Genomic DNA, 23,119 nt, shown 5'->3' with positions numbered 1-23,119 from the left:
CAGTGGGGGTGGCAGCACGGGCGGAGTTCAAGTCTTACCTTTCAGGGTGAAACTCTAAGGTCTGGCCTTAATTTCTTATGACTGGCAATATCCTTGTTGAAGGCATTGTTTTGAGAGTGAGGACTTTCTTCAGGGTGAAAACCTAAGATCTATGATCGGGCGACAACGGCGTTTGTGCATTGTTTCCTTCTTGGAGACGTCGCTTTTGAAGAGTTGGAGTATGGGTGCTGCATTGAGGTGTTAGTGCCGCTTCTTCAAGGAATTGATCACTATAGCAGGATTTTTTTTTGTAATTCTTTTTTGTTTTTTGGTTGTGTGAATCCGTAATGCCGCTAGGGCAATGCGTTGTTGCAGAGGCTATGTGTAATTGGTATCTCTGCGATATTAATATATGCTTTTGTCCGAAAAAATACATACAATGGTATCGAAGGAAGGATTTCGCCATAGTCCGTGGTATACATCAAATTCATCGAATCGTAATGACACAACCACAATATTGGCAAGAACTAGGACACATTCATAAAAAAAAACACATCAATTTATGCTTGTTTTTTTAAATGGATGGATAATAGTCCTTATCATATTGATACAATAGTTTACCGAGTATAAGTCTACACAGCATATAAAGGTATAACCGAATATATTGCTTGTGTTTCCTAGTGTAACACGCGTGCAAAGCGCAATGAAAGGGCAGTAGGTGAGAGCTCCCATAAGTGCAGAGATAGAGAGGGAAAGGGAGAGGGGAGACCGGGAGAGGGAGAGGGGATGACCTATGGAGGTTGTGCGCCTCGTCGACTCTGTTCTGAAGAAGGTGGAGAATGCGAGGAACACGATTAAGGAAGATAAGAAGGCAGGAGTTGATCTGATGATTGGCCTGGAAGCTATCAAGTGCGACATGGCACTGATGTCTTCTGAGGTAAGTAAAATCTGGTCGAAGAAAGCTGAGAAACCGGAGGAATGGATCTTCCTACTCCAAGACTTGGCTTATGATATTGAGGATTTCATCGAGCGTCGTGGGCGGGATCCCCAAACATGTGCGCCCTTTCGTCTTCTTCACATAGCCATGGTAATGGATTCCCGTCCCGAGCACATCGCTCTTATCGAGCACTTCAAGAATCAAATCAGTAGGATACAAAGCTCCAGGCAAAAAGATGAAAGCCATCCAACGACGCAACCGACGTCAACCAAGAAAGCTGAAGGTAAAAGCGGGCACGGCCCTGGAGTTGCCGGGCCCTCTGCTTGCTCTGATGCTACTGGATCTTCGTCGGCTAGTCTTACTCCTTGCGAGTATAATAAGCATCTGGGTACTGGCAAAAGTGACATCCTGGAGCTGCTGTTAGGAGACGATGGCCAACAGAAGGAGCTCAAGGTGATCTCCATCTTGGGGTTCAGCGGCTCTGGAAAGACTACCCTCGCACGGGCAGTGTACAAGGATGAATCTGTTGTTAAGCTATTCCCTCTCCGAGCCATTATTGACGTCCCCGTATTCAGCAACGCGTTCGGAATTCTACAATGTATTCTCAAACAAGTTCGTCGGGGAGCAGTCCCGTTGCAGACCACGTCCAGCATTGAGGTGACAGGATATCTCCAAGAATTCCTGCGTCGCAAAAGGTTTGCCTCTCGCACTCTCTCAATGAATTAGTTAATTCAATTCAATAAAAGAGAAAAGGGGACCAGGACTTTATATTGTGTCTGGATTTCGCTGCATATACTCTGGCCTACGATCAAACCTCCACAGCGTTAGATCTCATGGGATCCTCGTCGTATACGCATAGTGTTCTGCTGTAGCCACTAAGTTTTAGAGATTAATGTACTAGTAGCAACTAAGTTGGCAATAAAATGCGATGGCGATGATTCGACTCCATTGAATATGTCAATAAGAAATTTTTATCATTGCAACTGAAAATGGCAGTGCCAGCAGCATTGATAAGATTCTTCCCTCGGCTACATGGGGTAAAACATGATATTCGTACTGTGAGTAGCGATTAGTGAAATTGTATCAGAAACGCAACTGAATCTAGCTTCCCTTCATAGTGGTCCTCAGTATAAGATCTGTAAATCAATTTTTTCGAGAAGGGGTATATCAGCCTCTAATAATAGTATATGTATATAAGGTTTGTACATCCATTTAGCGCGTTTGTCCCAGGAGGCGACGTCCCATGGAAGTTGCCAGGGTAATCTCCTCTGTGATCCCGGAAACTTTGCCTCTTTCTTTTTTTGAAAATTTCAGAGCCACCACTTGCAAAATCATTGGCTCGGATTGAGACGCACTGGGGAACAAATCCCTCAAGTTCGCCCAGTTTAGAATTAATGCAAACCATCATTTTATTGCATAGTTCATCATTCACAGTTTAGAATTCATGAATAACAGTGGATGCATTGATCAACCAATGGAATCCGTACAACTTTGTAGTACATGTCTAATACTTTTTTTTTTTATTCTATCCGAGTACTTTTGTTTGTGCATTGTATATATACTCATTTGTTCATATTATTCTATAATATACAAGTACGTATAACCTCACATGTCTATATGGTAAATTAATTTAATTATCTCTTTGTAATTTTACATTGACTCTATAAGGGAAACGATCCACCATTGGTCAAGGGAAAAACCCCAGCCGCCACATATCCCTCATCCTCGCCCACAAATTCCCTCTTTCTCCCTCGCCTCCTCTGGCTCGGCTCGGGACACCAGAGAGAATGAGAGACCACAAATCATCATACTCAGAGGGGTTTTTGGTCTAGTTTGTTAACTTTTGGTGCACTCGTGCCATTCATCCAACGTAGTGGAACATGTACATCTGGCCTTATCTTCATCGCCATTGTGATGTTTCCGACATCAGGGTATGTAGGAGGGCTTGGTGTTCAAGATTCGACCTGTCTAGTCTCAATCACGGTGCTTCGGCCTTGGTTCGGATGGCGCTTTTGTTCTCGTCAATATGATCCGGCGATAGCGCTTTTTTGTGGATGTTGAGTGTGTCCTGCTCTTCCGGTGTCACTTGGCAACAAAACCGACTCGCTGGCGCCGGCGATGCAGAGCATGTGTGGCATCGGGTTAGAATCACATGTCATCCATAATGGAAAATCACATTTGACATTCAGAACGAAGACGGGCTCGCTTGGCTTATTGATAGATACAGTTGTACCTAATGTCATTTGACTTTAAGAACGAATCCACGCTTCGCTGGTTGATAGAGGCACTTGTACCTAACTAACTAATAATAGTCTGTAGGTTTATATCTCACTCACAAGGCTTGGTAAACAGAATGCTCTTCCACGGTCTTAGCTTGCTAAAAAAAATGGACAGTGCTAGAAATCCTCCGGAGGCTCACAGTTTTCCAGCCTCCTGCTTGCATACGTGACACGTGTCCATTTTTACCTGAAATCTAGATTTTGCTTCGTCGCAGCAAAAAACCTCCCGCTTTTGCTTCATTGCAGCAAAAAATGGTTCGACTAAAAACAGAAGGAGAGTTGCCAGAGACTTGTTCAGACTATGCTTCGTCGTCGTAGCAAAAAAATCTCCCGCTTTTGCTTCATTAAAGCAAAAAACGGTTCAACTCAAAACAGAAGAGAGTTGCCAGAGACTTGTTCAGACTATGCTTCGTCGCAGCAAAAAACCTCACGCTTTTGCTTCATTGAAACAAAATAGGTTCGTCTACAAATAAAAAGAAAATTGCTGGAGATAGACCTTGCCGGAGACCCTAGTAGCAAAAAAATTATACGAAAATAGCAAAACCACATAACATTTTTATCACAAAAAATATACAATTGTAGAACCGTGGAACTCCTCGCCGGTGCACCACCGGCAGCATTCCAACTCCTGATGGTAGCATTGTCATCTTCTTGCACCTCCGCCACTGACTGGTGGTAGCTCTGTTGGTGAATATTTGCAGCACCGCCGCTAACCATAGCGACACCGCCTCCACCCGATAGTAGCAATACCGCCACCGACCGTGCCGCCTTGCAGCACCATCACCGCCCCCGGGCACGCCGCCTTGCAACACCGCCGTACCGGTCGCCTAGCCTTGCAGCACCGCCGCCGCTGGTCGCAGCATCCGACTTGCAGCAGGGCCGCCGCCGGTCGCGCTGCCTTGCAGCACCGCCACTGCTGGTCGCAACATCCGCCTTGCTGCATCATCGCCCCCGGGCGCGCCGGTTTGCAGCACCACCGGTCGCAACATCCGTGAGTGGCAGCATCCGCCTTGCTGCACCGCCGCTACCGGTCGCGCCGGTTTGCAGCACCACCGGACGCAGCATCCGCGAGTCGCAGCATCCGCCTTGCTGCACCGCTGCTGCCGGTCGCGCCGGTTTGCAGCACCACCGGTCGCACCATCCGCGAGTCGCAGCATCCACCGTCGGAGGTCAATGCTCCGGCCATGGTTGTAGCATAATCGACCAACTAATGTACCAACGGTGGCTGGCGTTCGCAGCTCGTGCACCTACCGCTTGTAGCAGTCAGCCAACGGCGGCGTGCTAAGCAACATCGCAGTTCGTAGAACCACCGTCGTTGACCGTTGCAGCTCCGCTTGACTCCATTGGAAGCACCTACCGACTCCATCGGAAGCACTGCCGTTGCCGATGAGCAGCACCATGGGTGCAGCGCCCGCCGTTTCGCGTGGCAGCACAGCTGATCTTGGCTCGCAGCACCCGTGGCCTCCATGGCTCCATCTCCGGGTACAGCGGGCCACCAATGGGACTGGGTTACGTCCTCCCGCCACGGCCTCCATCTCTTGCGATGGAGAGCACCGGGGGGACTAGGGATTCGTGCTCCAGCGCGGCCTCTATCTCCGCCCAACGGCGGGTGCCCGGGGCTCCGCCGCAGTCTCCATCTTCGCCCTACCCCGAAAGTGCCGCCATAACCACCGCGCTCGCAGCCCCCAAAAACGCCAGCCCCGCCTCCTCCGGCGAGCCGCCCAGGCCGCGCCCTCACCGCTCGTGCCGCGCTGCGGCTCCTCCTCCTGTCGTCCTAAGCACCAGTGGAGGGGGCGTTTGATTTGGGGGCAGTCATGGCAGCGAGCGCGTCGGAGCTGGGAAGACGGAGAAAACGACACGAGAGGATAAGGAGAGGTAGTGCTTTTTTTCTTTCGATCGGTGGGTTGGTGGGGCCCAGCAAAAAGCCATCAAGCCATCGAGACACATCGAACGGCCACGCATCCGGAGGCAGCAAAATATAGAAATTGCCGTTAGTTGCTACATGCCGACATGTACACGTATGGCATCTCGTGCATATGATTTATTAGTTAAAATGCCTGCATTTTCTTTATTTTTGGAAGAATAAGCTGCCGGCCGGCCTCCTAACTAAAGAACTGTATAGATAGATCGGTCAACTATGGAAGTTTCTCGCATACGCACTTGCTTTTATTATACGGTAGTATACACCAACTATGGAAGTCTCTCGCAACAACGTTAAGGTCAATGAAGAAGCTTCCATGCAAAAGATAAACGAGGAAACTCTGTTTATATTTACTTCGTGTTTTAGGTTTAGTTAAATTCAGACATTTATAAAAGCTATGGTATTTAGATTTTTCATAAATTATATTTTCATATTATATGCATTTGGTATTATAGAAGTTGATATTTGATCAAACATTATAATGTTTATTAACTATAGTTAAACCCAGCCGTGAACTAAATAAAAACGAAAAACGGAGGGAGTACGATTTTACCTTTGCCTATGTGTAGTAGTGATTTGTAAAAAAAAATAGGTCAACGAGACAGCTAACTGTGTTGTTCTTAAGAAAGCCGTGTTCTGATTAATTTGCTTGGCAGGTACCTTGTGATCATCGACGGAGTGCAGCTTCCACAGGATTGGTCTGATATCAAAGCAGCTTTCCCCAGCAACGAGGAAGGCAGCAGAGTAGTTGTAAGCACGCGTAGTCAATCCGTGGCCACCGCGTGCAGCTCTGGGAGTTACCTTTACAAAATTCGAGCACTTAACCGGCGTGACTCGGAGGATCTGTTCTGGGGAAAGCTCGGTCTAGAGAATCGTCGACCTTCACTGGAGGATGAATTGAAAACCTTATTCGACAAGTGCGACGGTTTACCGGAGGCACTGGTTCAGGCAGCTAAGTTCTTGAGCCAGCACGGCGCAACTCTAACAGAAGAAAAATGTGAAGAAGTTAGCCGCGCACTTGGTAGCCACATAGCAGGCGACGACCCCGCGTTCCGGGAGATGAAGAGATCGCTTCTGCAGTGCTACGACAGCCTCCATGACCAATGCCACAAGGCGTGCATGCTCTCCGTGGGCATGTTCCCAACGGGGCATCGGATCAGGAGGAAGAGCTTAGTCAGGCGGTGGAAAGCCGAAGGACTGCTGGTAGGAGATGTCTATTTCAGCGAGCACGATGTGGCCTTAGGCTGCCTTGACAAGTTGGTCGACCTCAGAGTCATTGAGCCGGTGCTGCTCGGCGACAATTCCAAGGTGAAGCGCTACAAGGTCTATGGTGTGATGCTGGAGTTCATCGTGCACCGCTCGGTCTCGTGGAACTTCATCACGCTGATTGACCACGGCAAGGTCGTGCGAAGCTACGCCACCGGCTGTCATCCCCGTCGGCTCTCTGTCCACGGAACCGGCGTAACACAAGAAGAAATAGGAAAGATAGAGTTATCTCGCATCAGGTCACTGACTATATGCGACAGCAACAAGATGGACTTTGACAAGTGTGAGTTGCTTCGAGTGCTTGACCTGGAAGGCTGCACCTGGCTTGAGGATGCCCATCTTGACACCATATGCAAATTGCTGTATCTCAAGTATCTGAGCCTCCGGAGTACACGGGTAAGTAAGCTCCCCAGGAAAATGAAAGACCTGCACTGTTTGGAGACGCTGGACGCACGGGATACACGGGTCGAAATGCTGCCCATGGAGGTCCTGATGCTGCCGCAGCTTGTGCACCTGTTTGGCGAGTTTCAGCTGCCTGCCGACCTTGGAGATGCCAAACGGAAGGACAAGCTCGCGAAGTTTTTCTCTGACAACAGTAGGCTGCAGACTCTGGCTGGATTTAAAACTTGCTAGCTGCTTCAAGGTAAAGGAAGTTTCCACTCCCAGCTTGACCGAAAGTTTCGTCGCATCGCTGGCTACTAGCTTTCCTAGACTTGAGTCATTATCAATTGATTTCAATGGTATCTGCACAAACTTCCTGGATTCGGTCCTCACGGCTCCCTCCACTCTGAGTTCTCTCAAAATATGGGGTAAAATGGAGAGTCTGCCTACCTCTGCTACCTTGAGTGATCTACGTACTCATCTAAGAGAATTGCACCTTTCCAAGACAGGCTTGAGTTCCAAAGTGTTGTCACGCCTGCAGAACTTGGATTGCTTGGTCTGTCTGAGGCTTACAGAGGACCGTCCAGGTCCCTGGGATGATGGCACTTTTCTTGTGGAACCCAATAAATTCCAAAGCCTACTGCGAATATCCTTCCATGGCCCAAAGCTTCCACGTGTGCAGATCGAACCTGGAGGCATGCGTTGTCTCATCTCTCTTCATCTCGTCTGCCCAGAGCCCGAAAAGGAGCTCGGCGTCCAAGGTATCACACATCTCCACAAGCTTAACCAGGTAATGCTTCATCCTGATGCAAGCGAGGAGAAAATACAAGCGTGGAAAGAGGAAGCAGTCCGGCACAAAAACAGGCCGTATGTCAAGAAGCAACTCATGAGCAGCAACGTGCATGCATAATTCGTACGTGTATCCTCGTTTTGTTGTAGGACCTGTTATTATACGCATGTGTTTACTGTTTTGGCCTAGCACAGTATGCGCGGGCAGTCCTCTAATAATGTAATGTAATGATTTTTTTTTTTTAAGAAACATAGTACAAACGCAGACGCTCACGTACACGCGCATAATGTAATGATTTGAATTCTTATATTTGTACACAAAAATTTAACGATCACATTCTTATATGCATACATACATTACCTAATGCACAGATATTTGTTGCTTTAAAAGGTAACATCTTTTTGGTTCTAAAATTCTGATTATAAAATCATAATGTCATATCAAGTTCATATTATGTGGACTGAGGCTTAGCAGGGTGGCTTGGACGCATGGGCGGGCACAGGACACTAATAATGGGTATTCAAAGAAAAAATCAACCACCTTGCTGCCCCTGCCAATCGCTAGACGGCTAGAGCTTAGAGGCATCACCATACTGTGGACCATCTGCGTCAGTTAAGTGATGAGAGCTCAAGCGGTTGTGTATAAGGTTCAGTGGGTGATACGAGCTTGAACGACATCTATATTTGTTGATCTAGGTGGGTCAAATACTTGGTGATATGTTTCTACCGAAAATAATGCTTTGTGCCCGTCCATTGGACGGGCTGATTCTGGTCGATGAGTATATTAAAAGCACAACTAATAATTCTAGAGATAGTTAAAAATTACATGATTCTGTAATTTCAAGAGTAATAGTTTAAAAAAAATTATGTAAGGGTGTGGTAAAGGAAAAAAATTACACTTGAAAATATAAGTATATTAAAAGGACAACTAATTCGTTTCTATAAGGATATTTTAAGTGAAAACCAATTCACGTGTTATTAATCAAGTTTGACACAAATAAATGTTGATATATGTGTCATGCAAATGTGGATTCCCATTCATCTTCTTATGTGGAGTATGCATCTAAGCACTGCCTGTAGAAGATCATTAACTAGGGACAACTGAACAACATGGCTCCATTTGGTTCAATGGTTAATGTTCCACCAACTATCTGAAGAACTCGATAGCTTCAGACTGGAAAATATTACTAGGGCCTTTTTGCGAAAATCGATGTATTTGGACATGAGTAATGAAAACCATCAATTCCGCAAGAATTTCATTTGAAAACTTAAGGTACCACTACAAATAAAGAATTGTTACGATGTGTTTGGTTCAGCTGTATATTCTTGAAAATCAAGGTGGGTGAAAGAACATCTCTCATATTATGTTTTGTGTGTTTGATGTCAATGTATGTGATACACTAATGTTTGTTTAAGTGGTACAGGGATTATATAGATACATATATATGTGTGATGGATGTTGTAAGTCGTGTCAAAAGAAGCTGTAACAGGATCACCAGGCCGGATATTCCGGGCCGGATATTTCCAGAATATCCGGCCCCCAATTTTCGCCTAAGGACTTGAGGTTTTGTGGCTCAGTACTCCCTGGACATGGGCCGGATATTTGCCCGGATATTTGCCCGGATTTGCCCCAGGGCCGGATAATCCGGGCCGGATATTTCCAAAATATCCGGCCCCCTCGAAATCGGCTAAGGACCTGAGGAAAAGCAGCTCTGGACAGGGGCCGGACATTTGGCCGGATATTTGGCCGGATTTTCCCCGGAGCCGGATTTTCCGAGATCCGGCCCCCCGGAAGCTCCAACGGCTTGATTTTGGAGAGGGGTATTTATACCCCCTTCTTCTACCTTGCTCCTTGCTCAATCATTGCACAAAAATCTGCCAAGTCTTCACCACCATTAGAACCACCTCAAGAACACAAGATTTGCAAGATCTCCTTCCTCCCCCAACCAAAGCTCTTGATCTTTGGAGATTCGAAGGAGAAGACACCGATCTACATCCTCACCGAAGCGATTTACATTTCCCCCTCATTTGTTTGAGGGCCCTCTTGCTAGTGTTCCTATTTGGTTTCCTAGTTGATTGTTGTTGATGTGTTGTTGTTGATTGTTGTATTGTTACAGATTTGGGAGCCTCCAATTCGGTTGTGGATGTGTGCCCCAAGAACCTTGTAAAGGCCCGGTTTCCGCCTCGAGGAAATCCCTTAGTGGAAGTGGGCTAGGCCTTCGTGGCGTTGCCCATAGGAGATCTGAGTGTAGCCTTCGTTGCTTTTGGTTTGGCTTTCGTAGCAACCACACTCCTCCAAACATAGACGTACCTTCTTGCAAAGGAAGGAAACTACGGGAATCATCTCCGCGTCATCGCGTGCTCCACTCTCGGTTACCTCTATCCTATTCTATCTCTTATATTGAATAGCTATATCTTGCTTAGTTGATTACCTTGTCATATAGGTAAATTCACTTAGTTGCATATCTAGAGAATTTACCTTTGTGTGAAGCCTAAATTGAAAAAGAACTAAAAATTGGTATCAGAGTCTCGGCTCTTATTTCGGGCTTAACCGCCTAAGAGTATGCCGGACGAAGAACCTATGGAAGGGGACACGAAGATGGTCACCATGGATGATTTCAATTCGTTGAGGTCCTCCATGGAAGCTCAAATGGAAAGCATGAGAAAAATGATTTCTGAGCTTTTGACTCCGGCCCCTCCCATGGCTCCCACCAAAGAGGTAAATGTCACGGATGCGTTAGAAGAGGGAGATTCTTCGGTATTACCTTCCACTACCACACCCGTGGATGGTGATAACTTAAACACTATCAAATCTACCATTGCATCTCCTAGGGGAACTAGTGGAGGTGAGAGCTACAATCGAGTGGCTCCACCTTTTCGATCTCCCGATATACCGGTTCCCCATCCTCATATAAACATTCGGGGTGACCCACCTAAGTTTTTCGTTAATGATTTTGATACTTGGCAATTTGAGTTTAGCTCTCATGTTCGCAGTGCCTCCAATGAACTTTGGAGAATCATCGTGGAAGGCTTCAAGCCCTACAACCCCGATAAGTTGACTAGAAGAGAAGCGGTTGATAGTCAACTCAACAACACCGCCTTGCACATGATTCAAACTAGTGTGGGGACAAAGGATTTGTCTCATGTTCGGAACTTCACCACCGCCAAGGAAGCTTGGGATGGTTTGGCCGCTAGTTGCATTGGAAGTGAGAGCATGAGAAGGAACAAGTATAATGCTCTTCGGAATAAAGCCGAAGGATTCATGAGGCTACCGGATGAAGATCATGAAGTCATGTATGGTAGACTTCTCACCGTTGCCGATGCTTTCCGGAATGTTGGTGCCACCCACATAAATGACTCTTGGATCAATGATAAGTACATCGATTGCATGATGCCGTTTGAACCCATTGATGTCAAGACTCTTGTCGGTAGAGAATGCTATCCCTCTCTCACTTCTCAACAAGCCGTGCACGATGCAAGCTCTCAAGGTTCTTGAGCAAAACTCTCATGATTCTCGCAACCGTGCTCTTGGGATGTCAAAAGGGTCCAACCTTGCCTTGGCGGTCAACTCCGTGGAAGAAGTGATTCCTCAAGAATCTTATAGGGCATCTTGGAGTATGTCCTATCCGGAAGACTTGAAACACCACTACCATGACCACATGGCATTCCATGCAAACACCTTTTAAGTTGACCCATCCAAGGCCAAGGAAGAGAACATCAAGAGAAACAACTCAAGGGGTTACACAAGCTCGGGCCCAAGAACAAGATCTTGCTACAATTGTGTTGACAAACGCCATTTCATTGCCGAATGCCCCTATGAGAATAGGGAGACTCATGGTGGAAGGCTCATCCCCAAGGACAAGAGCAAAGACTCAAAGGGAAAGTATTCAAAGGCCCCCAACAAGAAATTCTACAACAAGAGCAAGAAGGGCAAAAGGCCCTCAAGGATTGTGCTAGTGACTAAAGAAGAATATTCTTCCGATGAAGTTGAAAGTTGTAGTGATGATGAAGAAGAAAGCTCAAAGGAAGTGGCCGCCATTGTCACTACCAACATTCCTTCTTCCTCTCTCTTTGATTCACCCAATGAGAATCCTCAAATCAAGAATGCACATTGCTTCATGGCAAGGTCCACCTTGGACACATCAATTGTGCTATCAACTCAAGAAGAATATACCTCTGGAGATGATGATGTTGATGATGAAGAAGATGCAACCTCAAATGGATTGGTTTCCCTTGCCTCCCTCTCCACTAACTCTTCATCAACAAGTGAATCTCCCAATGAGGTCATTCATGTGGAGGAAGAAAGTTGCCTCGTGGCTAAATCTTCCAAGGTATCATCTCCTAACCCCTCTACGCCTAACATTTCAAAGGGGTTGATCTTGCTAGTCTAAAAGTGAAACAAGAAATGCTAGAGTTTGATGATTTCATTCTTAACCTACAAGGTAACACTAAAAAGCATGTTTCAAATCTCGTGGTTCGTATAGCTCAACTAAATGGTACTCTTGAGAAAAAATGCCAAATAGAGAGAGAAGACTCTCTTGAAATACATGCTCTTAAAAATGCTCTTGAGGAATGTCAAGAAACCATAGCATCTCTTGAAGAGAGGCTAGAAAATCTTGAAGAACCTCAAGATAAACTTAACAAGCTCACTAAAGCTAGAGATCTTGATAGAGCTAAGACTAAAGTGCTTATAAAGGAAAAGGCCAAATTTGGTGTTGATCATGAGAAACTTGTGAAGGATCTAGATGAACTAGACAAGGCTCACAAAGCCTTGAAGAGTGAATACTCTCTCCTCTCCAAGTCTTATGAGCAATTTCAAACTAAGCTTGCTTCATATGACATACCTAGTACCTCTACTCCTTCATGTGATCATGCACATATTATTGAGGAAAATGCTAGGTTGAAGGATGAACTTGCTAAGGCCTCCTCTCCCCAAAGTAAACTTTCCTTGGATGATCTTTTGAGTAAGCAAAGGTCAAACAATGGGAAGGAGGGACTTGGTTATAATGCCAAGGCTAAAAAGGCAAACAAGAAAAAGGCCAAGCCCGCACATGAGAAAAAGAAAGCCACCATTAATGGTGAAACCCCAAAGGGAAAAACCATTAATGATGATGGTGCGGGAATTGATAACCCTCACTATGTTCTATTTAAAGATTATTATGGTGATGTTTATGCTAAATATGTTGGCCCATATGATGATTATGTTGCTTGGTCTATTTGGGTCCCAAAGACCCTTGTTGCTAACAAAAGAGGACCCATTGAGAAATGGGTACCTAAATCCAAGAATGGATCTCATGTAGGACTATGCCGCCGGAGGTTCAAACTGGGTACTTGATAGTGGATGTACAAGTCATATGACCGGCGGTAAGAACCTCGTCAAGGAGTTGAGGCCCAACATAAATAATATCACCGTCTCCTTTGGCGATAATTCTACATCCGAGGTATTGGGTTTTGGCAAGGTTGTGGTTGCACACAACATTACTCTTGTGGATGTTATGCTTGTCAAAACCCTTGGTTACAATTTGCTTTCCGTTTCCGCCCTTGGCAAGATGGGTTTCGCCGTCTTTATTGATAAAGATATTGTGGTCCTCTTGTGGAGCAAGACTCTAAAAGTCGTCTTCGTTGGGTATCGCGAACACAACTTGTATGTGGTGGACTTTTCGGGGACCACCACGACAAGTGCGATGTGCCTATTCGGAAAGGCGGATGTGGGTTGGTTGTGGCATCGCCGCCTAGCCCATGTCAACATGAGAACTTTGCAAAGTCTTCACAAGGGGAACCATATTGTGGGACTAATGGAAAATGTGTCTTTTGCCAAAGATCGTGTTTGTAGGGCTTGTGTTGAAGGCAAAATGCATGACTCTCCGCATCCAAGCAAGACTATCATGTCTTCCAAGAGGATCTTGGAGCTACTTCATGTGGATCTCTTTGGTCCTGTGATACGTCTCCAACGTATCTATAATTTCTTACGTTCCATGCTACTTTTATGATGATACACACATGTTTTATACACACTTTATGTCATTATTATGCATTTTCCGGAACTAACCTATTGACAAGATGCCGAAGTGCCAGTTCCTATTTTCTGCTGTTTTTGGTTTCGGAAATCCTAGTAAGGAAATATTCTCGGAATTGGACGAAATCAACGCCCAATATCTTATTTTTCCATGAAGCTTCCAGAACACCGGAGAGAGACCAGAGGGGATCCAGGGGGGCCCACACGCCAGGGCGGCACAGCCAAGGGGTGGGGCGTGCCCCCCTATTGTGTGGACCCACCAGGGCCCCTCCGAGGCTGCCCTTCCGCCTACTTAAAGCCTCCTTCGCGAAAACCCTAGAGGAATAAGCCACGATACGAGAAAAGTTCCAGAGCCGCCGCCATCGCGAAGCCAAGATTCGGGGGACAGAAGTCTCTGTTTTGGCACGCCGCCGGGACGGGGAAGTGCCCCCGGAAGGCATCTCCATCGACACCACCGCCATCTTCATCGCCGCTATTGTCTCCTATGATGAGGAGGGAGTAGTTCTCCCCGAGGCTAAGGGCTCTACCATAGCTATGTGGTTCATCTCTCTCTTTGTGATCTAGTTGAATATCATCTATGTGCTACTCTAGTGATGTTATTAAAGTAGTCTATTCCTCCTCCATGATATAATGCTGACAGTGTGTGCATCATGTAGTACTTGGTATAAGCTATGATTTGATCTCTTGTAGATTATGAAGTTAACTATTACTATGATAGTATTGATGTGATCTATTCCCCCTTTCATAGCCTGACGGTGACGGTGTGCATGCTATGTTAGTACTCAGTATAATTCTGTTGGTCTATTATGCACTCTAAGGTTACTTAAATATGAACTCCAGATGTTGTGGAGCTTGTTAACTCCGGCATTGAGGTGCTCTTGTAGCCCTACACAATGAATGGTGTTTGTTATCCAACAAGAGAGTGTAGAGTAGTTTCAGTTATGTGATCAATGTTGAGAGTGTCCACTAGTGAAAGTAGGATCCCTAGGTCTTGTTTCTAAGCATCGAATCTCCGTTTATTTACTTTTCCACTGCATGTTTAATCGCTGCCATATTTATTTCAGATTGCTATTACCACTCATATTCATCCATATTACTTGTATTTCACTATCTCTTCGCCGAACTAGTGCACTGATACGTCTCCGACGTATCTATAATTTCTTATGTTCCATGCTACTTTTATGATGATACAGACATGTTTTATACACACTTTATGTCATTATTAAGCATTTTCCGGAACTAACCTATTGACAAGATGCCGAAGTGCCAGTTCCTGTTTTCTGCTGTTTTTGGTTTCAGAAATCCTAGTAAGGAAATATTCTCGGAATTGGACGAAATCAACGCCCAATATCTTATATTTCAAGGAAGGTTCCAGAGCACCGAAGAGGGGCCAGAGGAGAGGCCCAGGGCCACCACATAGGGTGGTGGCGCGGCCAAGAGGGGGGCCGCGCCCCCCTGTTGTGTGGCTCCCCCGTAGCCCTTCCGACTCCGACTCTTCGCCTATAAAAGCCTCCCTGACCTAAATCTTCGATACGAATAAGCCACGGTACGAGAAACCTTCCAGAGCCGCCGCCATCGCGAAGCCAAGATTTGGGGGAGAGGAGTCTCTGTTCCGGCACCCTGCCGGGACGGGGAAGCGCCCCCGGAAGGCATCTCCATCGACACCACCGCCATCTTCATCACCGCTGTTGTCTCCCATGAGGAGGGAGTAGTTCTCCATCAAGGCTAAGGGCTGTACCGGTAGCTATGTGGTTAATCTCTCTCTCCCATGTACTTCAATACAATGATCTCATGAGCTGCCTTACATGATTGAGATCCATATGATGAGCTTTGTAATCTAGATGTTGTTATGCTATTCAAGTGGATTTTACTTATGTGATCTCCGGAGACTCCTTGTCCCATGTGTGTAAAGGTGACAGTGTGTGCACCATTTGGGTCTCTTAGGCTATATTTCACAGAATACTTATTCACTGAGTTATGATTTGAGTTGGATGTCTCTATGAAATTGTGGTGTGTTAGTACCTCCTATGAATGCTCACAGTGACAGCGTGGGGTGTTTATTAGTACTTGGGAATACATCTTTAAAGTTTGCCTACATGATGAATTAGAGTTCGTTATCTTGCCAGAGAGTAATTCAGAATAGCATAGTGAAGTGCTTATTTATATTCCTTTATGATTGCAATGTTGAGAGTGTCCACTAGTGAAAGTATGATCCCTAGGCCTTGTTTCTAAGCATTGAAACACCGTTTCCAACAAGTTCTGTTGCATGTTTACTCGCTGCCATATTTCATTCAGATTGCTATTACCACTCATATACATCCATATTACTTGTATTTCACTATCTCTTCGCCGAACTAGTGCACCTATACATCTGACAAGTGTATTAGGTGTGTTGGGGACACAAGAGATTTCTTGTATCGTAATTGCAGGGTTGCTTGAGAGGGATATCTTTGACCTCTTCCTCCCTGAGTTCGATAAACCTTGGGTGATCCACTTAAGGGAAAACTTGCTGCTGTTCTACAAACCTCTGCTCTTGGAGGCCCAACAACATCTCTGAGGAAAAGAAGCCAACGATGAAACGACAAGCTATTTCTGGCGCCGTTGCCGGGGAGGAAAGGTAAACGGTACTCACACTCCGATCCCAGGTAACTAAGTTATTTTTTGGCGCCGTTGTAAGTGCTCGAAGCTATTTCCTTTAGATCCTGCAATTGCATCTTTTTGTTTCTTGTTTTTCACTAGCTAGGCATAATGGAAAGTAACAGTGAGCTTTTTAAGCTATTTCCTGAGTTAAGACATGGATTGTTTGACGCGAAAATTAAAAAACCTATGGAACCTTATTTGCATGATAGTAGCAATGATATTAGTATGAACGCTTTGAACACCATTGTTGCTAATGATATGGAAAATTCTAAGCTTGGGGAAGCTGGTTTTGATGAGCATGATATTTTTAGTCCCCCAAGCATTGAGGAGAAAATTTTCTTTGATGATACTTTGCCTCCCATTTATGATGATTATAATGATAGTGGTCTTTTGGTGCCGCCTACTATGGAGGATAAATTTTATTATGATTATACTATGCCTCCTACACTTGATGAGAATAATAATGATAGCTAATTTGTTGAATTTGCTCCCACTACAATTAATAAGAATGACTATACTTATGTTGGGAGTAGTAATAATTTTATGCATGTAGCTCATGATAAGAATGTTTCATTTGATAGTTATATTGTTGAATTTGTTCCTGATGCTGTTGCGGTCAGAAACCCACCGGCGAGCAACGATGGGCAACACAGGAGAGCCGGGAGCAACTTAGGGCTGCGGCTGGCCCTGGTCCCTCCGAGCGACGGCCCGCAAAGATTCCGGCACGCACGTCCGATGCTGGTGCTAGGGCGTGCCACCTGACCTATACCTGGTCAGGAAGGTGATGGAGATGCCTCGCTTAGTTTCCTGCATGGCATACACGTAAACATTAAATACGAGCCTCGATCGGCTCTCAGGTTGTCCTGTGAATCGACTCAAAGAGCCGATCCACCCATGATTCGCACGAGGTGTACGAATATATGGTGGTCCTGCTTGATCAAGATAAAGCTAAAACGACCTACTACGATTTAGGGTTTTCACCGCATAATCGGAACATCCTACTCGTGATTGAGCCTCGCGGCCACACACGGTGTTCGTAAGCCAATCCTAGACAAGGCCTAAAAACCAACACGAAGTTGATCCCCGGAACATCCTGTCTAGGGCTAGAAAACTACACCCTACGCGCCGCTGGATCCTTCAACCCTTTGTAAGGCCTAACGATGCAGATATTAAACTAATCCTTGAAGAACAAGGAGCAACCATAACGGGTCGGATCTACTAAATAATGATCAAGCGGGGTGCCGCCCCTACGCCTAAGATAGGCGTAAGGGCGGCTAGATGTCTAAGGGTTGCACGACGATAGCATATGATACGAAGAACAATGCTAACCCTAACACATCTAAGATAACTACGTTGCTCGCCATCAAAAAGGCTTCAATACGAGCAACGCATGAACAACGAATAAACTTGTACTGCCTAGATCGCAAGATGCGATCTAGGCAGCATGATGCTTACCCGGAAGAAACCCTCGAGACAAGGGAGTTGGCGATGCGCCTAGATTGGTTTGTGGTGAACGTGATTGTTGTTTATTTCATAAACCCTAGATACATATTTATAGTCCGTAGACTTTCTAATGTGGGAATAATCCCCACCGTGCACGAGACAAACTCTAACTAACCGACACGTATCCTACTATATTACAGATACAAGGGCAAACTAGCCCAAACTTTGCATATAAGGCCGATTCACGTATATTCTTCCATGTATATTCTTCAAGCCCATCTTGATCGCGGCCCACCTCTGACTCGGTCAAATTCTAGTGATAACACATGCCCCCCTGGTTTTGGAATGGATAATTCCAAAATCACTCTGCTTTCCTTCGTCGGGTCATGTCGTGGCAGAGCAAAACCGTCGCAGTATCCTTCATCATGATGCCTTGCCTTCTCAACTTCTCCGCGTGACTTGGCAGATTTATTCCTGTTGGGCACCACCTCCTCGGAAACTGCTGTGGCATTGAATCTCCACTATATCCCCTTTATTTAACTGCGCCGCATGGTTCGCCACTTTATCCCCTCGCTCTGCTCCAGCCATCGGCACCTAAAAACCCTCTTTCCCTGTAGCAATGTCTTCCTCTTCCTCCGTCTCCTCCGGCCTCTCCCTCCATTCTTCCTCCTCGAGCGAGCCGGAGTGGAACTTTGATCATGTGCCAGACGGCCCACCCGAAGCACTCGTCGGGTCAGATGGCGACCTGCCTCTGACCGATGGGGAAGACGACCTCAAGTTCCTCATCGAAGGGGAGCTGATGGGCGAAAGCAAAGATGACCTCCACCCCTGGGCGAAACCCACCTCCTCCGACGGGAAGGAGGAAGAAGAAGAAGTAGAGGAAGAAGAGGAAAAGGAGGAGTATGACTCCTCTTCCTCCGCTGGGCATCCACCGGCAAAGCGATTCCGCGCTTGGGCGGACAGCGAGGACGATGATGATGACGAGGAAGAAGAGGAAGAGGAAGAGGATGATTCCTCCTCCTCCGCTGGGTATCCGTCGGCAAAGCGCTTCCGCGCTTGGGCGGACAGCGAGGATGATGATGATGACGAGGAAGAAGAGGCTCCGGCCGAGGGCTGGGGTAGCAGCGACGAGGAACTCTCCGGAAGCAGCGCCGACGGCAGCGATGCCGACGACGAGGCCAGCGAGGACTAGTAGAGTAGGACTAGTAGCCCCTGAGCAATTGGCTCTTCTTTTGTTTTCCCCTTCTTGAGCAATCGGCTCTTTTTTGTAAAAATCCCTCTTATTATGAAGAAAAACTTCTCAGCTGATTCTGTCCTTTCACCAAATTTACCGATTGCTAAAATAAGTCAACAAATTACGAGCCGATGGCAGCGCACCGGTCCTTGCCATGGAAACACGAGCAGAGCCAACTCTATTGTTTATCCAAATGGTAATCTGTGGCCTGTCCGCAAGGGCAAAACCCAATTCCCCAAAAACGCCATTTGAACAGATCCAACCCACGGCCATACGAACCCCAGATGTCAATTGCGCAGTTTCGCAACTGCAATGAATCCATGGGCAGCACCATCCAAAGCCCACGCTATGGTTCCCAGCCTGAAGGTGATCCTTAGCCGCCCCTTACTGTCCGAACATAGCGCCTTGCTCTATCTTTTCGCAGCAACAGAGACGGTTCTGACTCTGTAAATGATGGCAGCTTCCTTTTCAGCAGCTCTAGTAGTCTTCTACTGCAACAACTCACCGCTTTCGAAGAAGGTTATGATGCAGGGTCAGCCGACGACACTCCAATCGGCCTCTAAAAACAGAGCATCTACCAGGCCAGTTGCCCCCCGAGCCTCAGTCAAGGCGAGAATAGCGGTGAGGATGCACAGATCAAACAAAGGGCTTTGAACTCAGGTAATCTGGTAATCTGAGACAGCCACCATGAAGAGTCAGCCAAACTTGCCCCCATTGATCAGCTTTCTTCCGCTGAAAGCCGATGTTGTAGATGAAACACCAACAGCTTAATGAGAAAGAGGCTGCCTTGCATGCCAAAACTGATGTTACTGCTGGCGCAAAGGGTTGGAAGTCCTCGAAGAGGAGGTTCGGGCACCATAATCGGCTCATTGCAGCTGAGGATGCTCTCATTATTCATTCCCTTCAAGGAAACAAAAGGCCTTGAAGCTGAACTGAAGACCATCTTGGCGAAGATCCGCGCCTTGAGCACATAGCCGGTAGATCTTGCGTAATTGTACTAGAGTCGATGGCTGTGCATCGGCTGTATATCATGAAATTTTTTTTTACTGGCCGATTTTCCTATCGGCCCCCAATATTTTACTGCACATGTATCGCACATGTTCATCTGATTAGGTGCCCCCCAAGCCGGATCTGTCAGGTGACTGCAGATATCGGCTCTGTAGTTAGCCAAGGCACTATATTTGCACGTCGGCTCCGGTAGGACTAGTGTTTACTCTCATCAGCCGACGTAACCGTTGTCCATTAGATCGACGTTGAACACAGGCAGAATGTGTGGTGAAGATAATTTTGGCCGATTGCTGGAATCGGCCTCCACGTTGATCGAATCGCTCAATGAAGGTTTTGTAATGTTCCTTCATAGATCTTTGGGGCCGATCCCAAGGATCGGCCTCGCCACATTTGCTCATCGGTTTGTTCTTGCTACACGGTCAGGTCGGTGGATAAGACCAGCTTAACCCCGGCCTTTGTCACGTCAATGCGCTCGCAGTCGTCCAAATTGAGTGCCTCGTCTAATCCTGGAGTACTACACTCCGTCGGCAGGATGAGCACCATGTTTGTGCCAGCCGATGTTTCATCATCGGCTTTCTTTTGCTTGGGGCGCCACTCCATTTTTTGTGGTCGACCCTCTTCATCCAGGGTTTGCTGAATTTTCGTGGCCAGATGAGGCCGCGCCTTCCTTAGCGTGTGCAGGTATAACCTTTCGGCTTCCTCCAAGCCACGCGGTTGCTGAACCCTACGCTTTTGGGAACGGCTGAGTCCATCAGGGCACCACCTTGGCCGGTGGTACCTGTCTTCTTCTTCTTCATCATCGTCTTCCAAATCCTCGAGATCTTCCACCCGAGGGGACTCAGCGTGCTTGTTCCGAGGCGGGAGAGGCCCTAGACGTTTGAACACGGACACGTTAGCTGCATCCTTCCTCTTCTGTCTACATTCTGGGCAGTTGCCGATTGTAGGCAATCGGCTCATTCCTTAATCCCAGCAGTGTCTGAAGAAGGGGCAGTCCCAGTGCCTATCCTCGTCGTCTTGCTCCCTCGATTTTTCCTTGGCACGGCGCTCGTACTCCTCCTCATCGCGATCATGCCGACGATGTCTCCTGGCGTCCCTAGCCAGACGATCTCTTTCATCATCGTCGTTGGGTCGTCGGCGTTGGTCATATTGACTCACATACTTGTTGAGGAGGTGATCAGAGAGAGGTCGCTGATATCTTACATTCTTCACTTCTCCCTCTGTGATGTAGCGCTTGCCATCGTGACGGAGCCGATCGCGTGGAGCGGCCTCCTCTGTGTCCTTGCTACGAGAGCAGCTGCCCTCGTCTCCGTCCTTACCAGAGTGGTGTTCAAGTCCTACCATGTTGATGTTGAACGAGAAGCTTGGCTGGTACCCTCCAGGGTAAATGCACTCCACCATGTTCACGGCGGGGAAGGGGTGGGTGTCGACCTTCATGGCGTACTAGTTGAAAATTAGACGTCCTTGTTCTATCGCCATTTGGATCTGCTGACGCCACACCCTGCAGTCGTTGGTGGTATGGGAGAACGAGTTATGCCATTTGCAGTATGGCTTTCCGTTCAGCTCCTGTACCGTGGGGATTTTGAGGCCTTCGGGTAACTTCAACTGCTTCTCCTTGAGTAAGAGGTCGAAGATTTGCTCAGTTTTAGTCACGTCAAAATCAAACCCTCTGGGCGGACCTGGTGGCTTAACCCATTTGCAGGACACGGGGGTTGCCCCCCGAGTCCATTCAGCCACTGCTACCTCTTGATCTCCCGCAGAGCCTTCGTCTTCGTCTGCCTCAACCAGGACTACCGCACGCTTGAATTTGTCCTGGTACAAGTCTGGGTGGCGCTGTTCATATAACGACAATTTCTGAACCATGTGCGCCAGTGAAGGGTAGTCTGCTTGGGAGGCCATATCCTTGATTGGTGATGCAAGGCCCACCACCGCCAACTCGACTGCTTCTTTTTCAGTCACACGAGCCGAATAACATCGGTTCCTAACAAGTCTGAAGCGCTGGGCGTATTCTGCCACAGTTTCTCCACGCTTCTGACGTACTTGTGCTAGATTGGCAATGCCGGCCTCGGAAGCCTCTGAGTGATACTGAATGTGGAACTGCTCTTCCAACTGCTTCCACGTCCGGATTGAGTCCGGTGGCAGCGATGTGTACCACCCGAAAGCCGATCCCGTGAGGGACTGTGCGAAGAACCTCACACGCAGTTCATCTGCCGCTGAGATCGTGCCCAGTTGTGCCAAATATCGGCTCACGTGCTCGATGGAGCTGGAACCATCTGATCCATTAAACTTGGAGAAATCAGGGAGCCGATATTTGGGTGGTAGCGGGATCAACTCGTACTCGTTGGGGTACGGCTTGGAATAGCCGATTGTCCTGCTTTTCGGCACCATGCCGAACTGGTCTCTCAGGATCGTACTGATTTGATCCGCGGTGCTGGCTGCAGGAGTCGAACTCTGAAGATTCGCCGGAGTAGCATACCTAGCCAGCCATGCTTGCTTTTCCATCTTTGAGCCAACTACAGGAGCTGGGCTCTGGAGGTTCGTCGGAGTGGCATACTTAGCTAGCCACGTCTGCTTCTCAAGATCTGTCGCTGAAGTTCCTCCTGCTTTTCCAGAAGTCCCTGTTGTTGCAGTCTGGTTTGTGAGCGCCCGATTCTGCGATGCAGCACGTATGTGCACGTGTAACCGTGAGGGATCTCCTTAGGCGCCTCATGCAAGAACTGGTAGTCGCTAGGGTCACCACCGATCTTGTAGACGACGTATGCCGGTGAATTCGGCACTTCTGGTGCTGCCAACGCGAATGGCAGCGGTGGACGGGACTGGAGTGGCATCTCTCCTTCGTAAGTCCCGAGAGCTGGTCCTGACGGAGAGTACTGATGCCTCATGATTTCCTGGACCACCCGAAGAGCGACACGCTCCAAAGTGTTCACCAGGCTCTCAGAATGGCGGTGCAGCGAGTGAGCCACCATGTAGTTGATCTCCTGACGCAGGGACCTGGTGCGTTCTTCTGACGGGGCGGACATGTCCACTCCATCGAGCGCGCCTTCAGGTGAGAACCCTTTCCACCTGATGCCATGTGAGCGGGTTCTGTGAAAAGAGCCGATGAGGTCGGCTTCGAGGATTGCTTTGACCTCGTCATACTTCTTTTTGAGCTCCTCGGTCAGATCCTCGTACGTGACTGGGGTGCCGTCCGCCATCTCAGATGTAGATGGCGATGTGGTTGATGTCGAAG

General features: G+C 47.4%; 1 protein-coding gene across 1 annotated transcript; it reads left to right on the top strand.

The window, feature by feature from the left end:
- Positions 1-772: 772 nt before the first annotated feature.
- On the top strand, positions 773-7,015 carry LOC127315665 (disease resistance protein RGA4-like). The gene is made up of 2 exons (XM_051346136.1): positions 773-1,611; positions 5,773-7,015. The coding sequence occupies exons 1-2, from the start codon at positions 773-775 to the stop codon at positions 7,013-7,015; spliced, it is 2,082 nt and encodes a 693-aa protein (XP_051202096.1).
- The last annotated feature ends 16,104 nt before the right edge of the window (positions 7,016-23,119 follow it).

The sequence above is a fragment of the Lolium perenne genome, chromosome 7, assembly GCF_019359855.2.
Source record: "Lolium perenne isolate Kyuss_39 chromosome 7, Kyuss_2.0, whole genome shotgun sequence".
Taxonomy (NCBI): Eukaryota; Viridiplantae; Streptophyta; class Magnoliopsida; order Poales; family Poaceae; genus Lolium; species Lolium perenne.
This window is presented reverse-complemented; position numbering and strand designations above follow the sequence as displayed.

Coding starts and splice junctions, on each gene's coding strand:
- LOC127315665 (XM_051346136.1), top strand. CDS start 773: ATGGAGGTTGTGCGCCTCGTCGACTCTGTTCTGAAGAAGGTGGAGAAT. Junction 1,612..5,772: donor GAATTCCTGCGTCGCAAAAG/GTTTGCCTCTCG, acceptor TTTGCTTGGCAG/GTACCTTGTGATCATCGACG.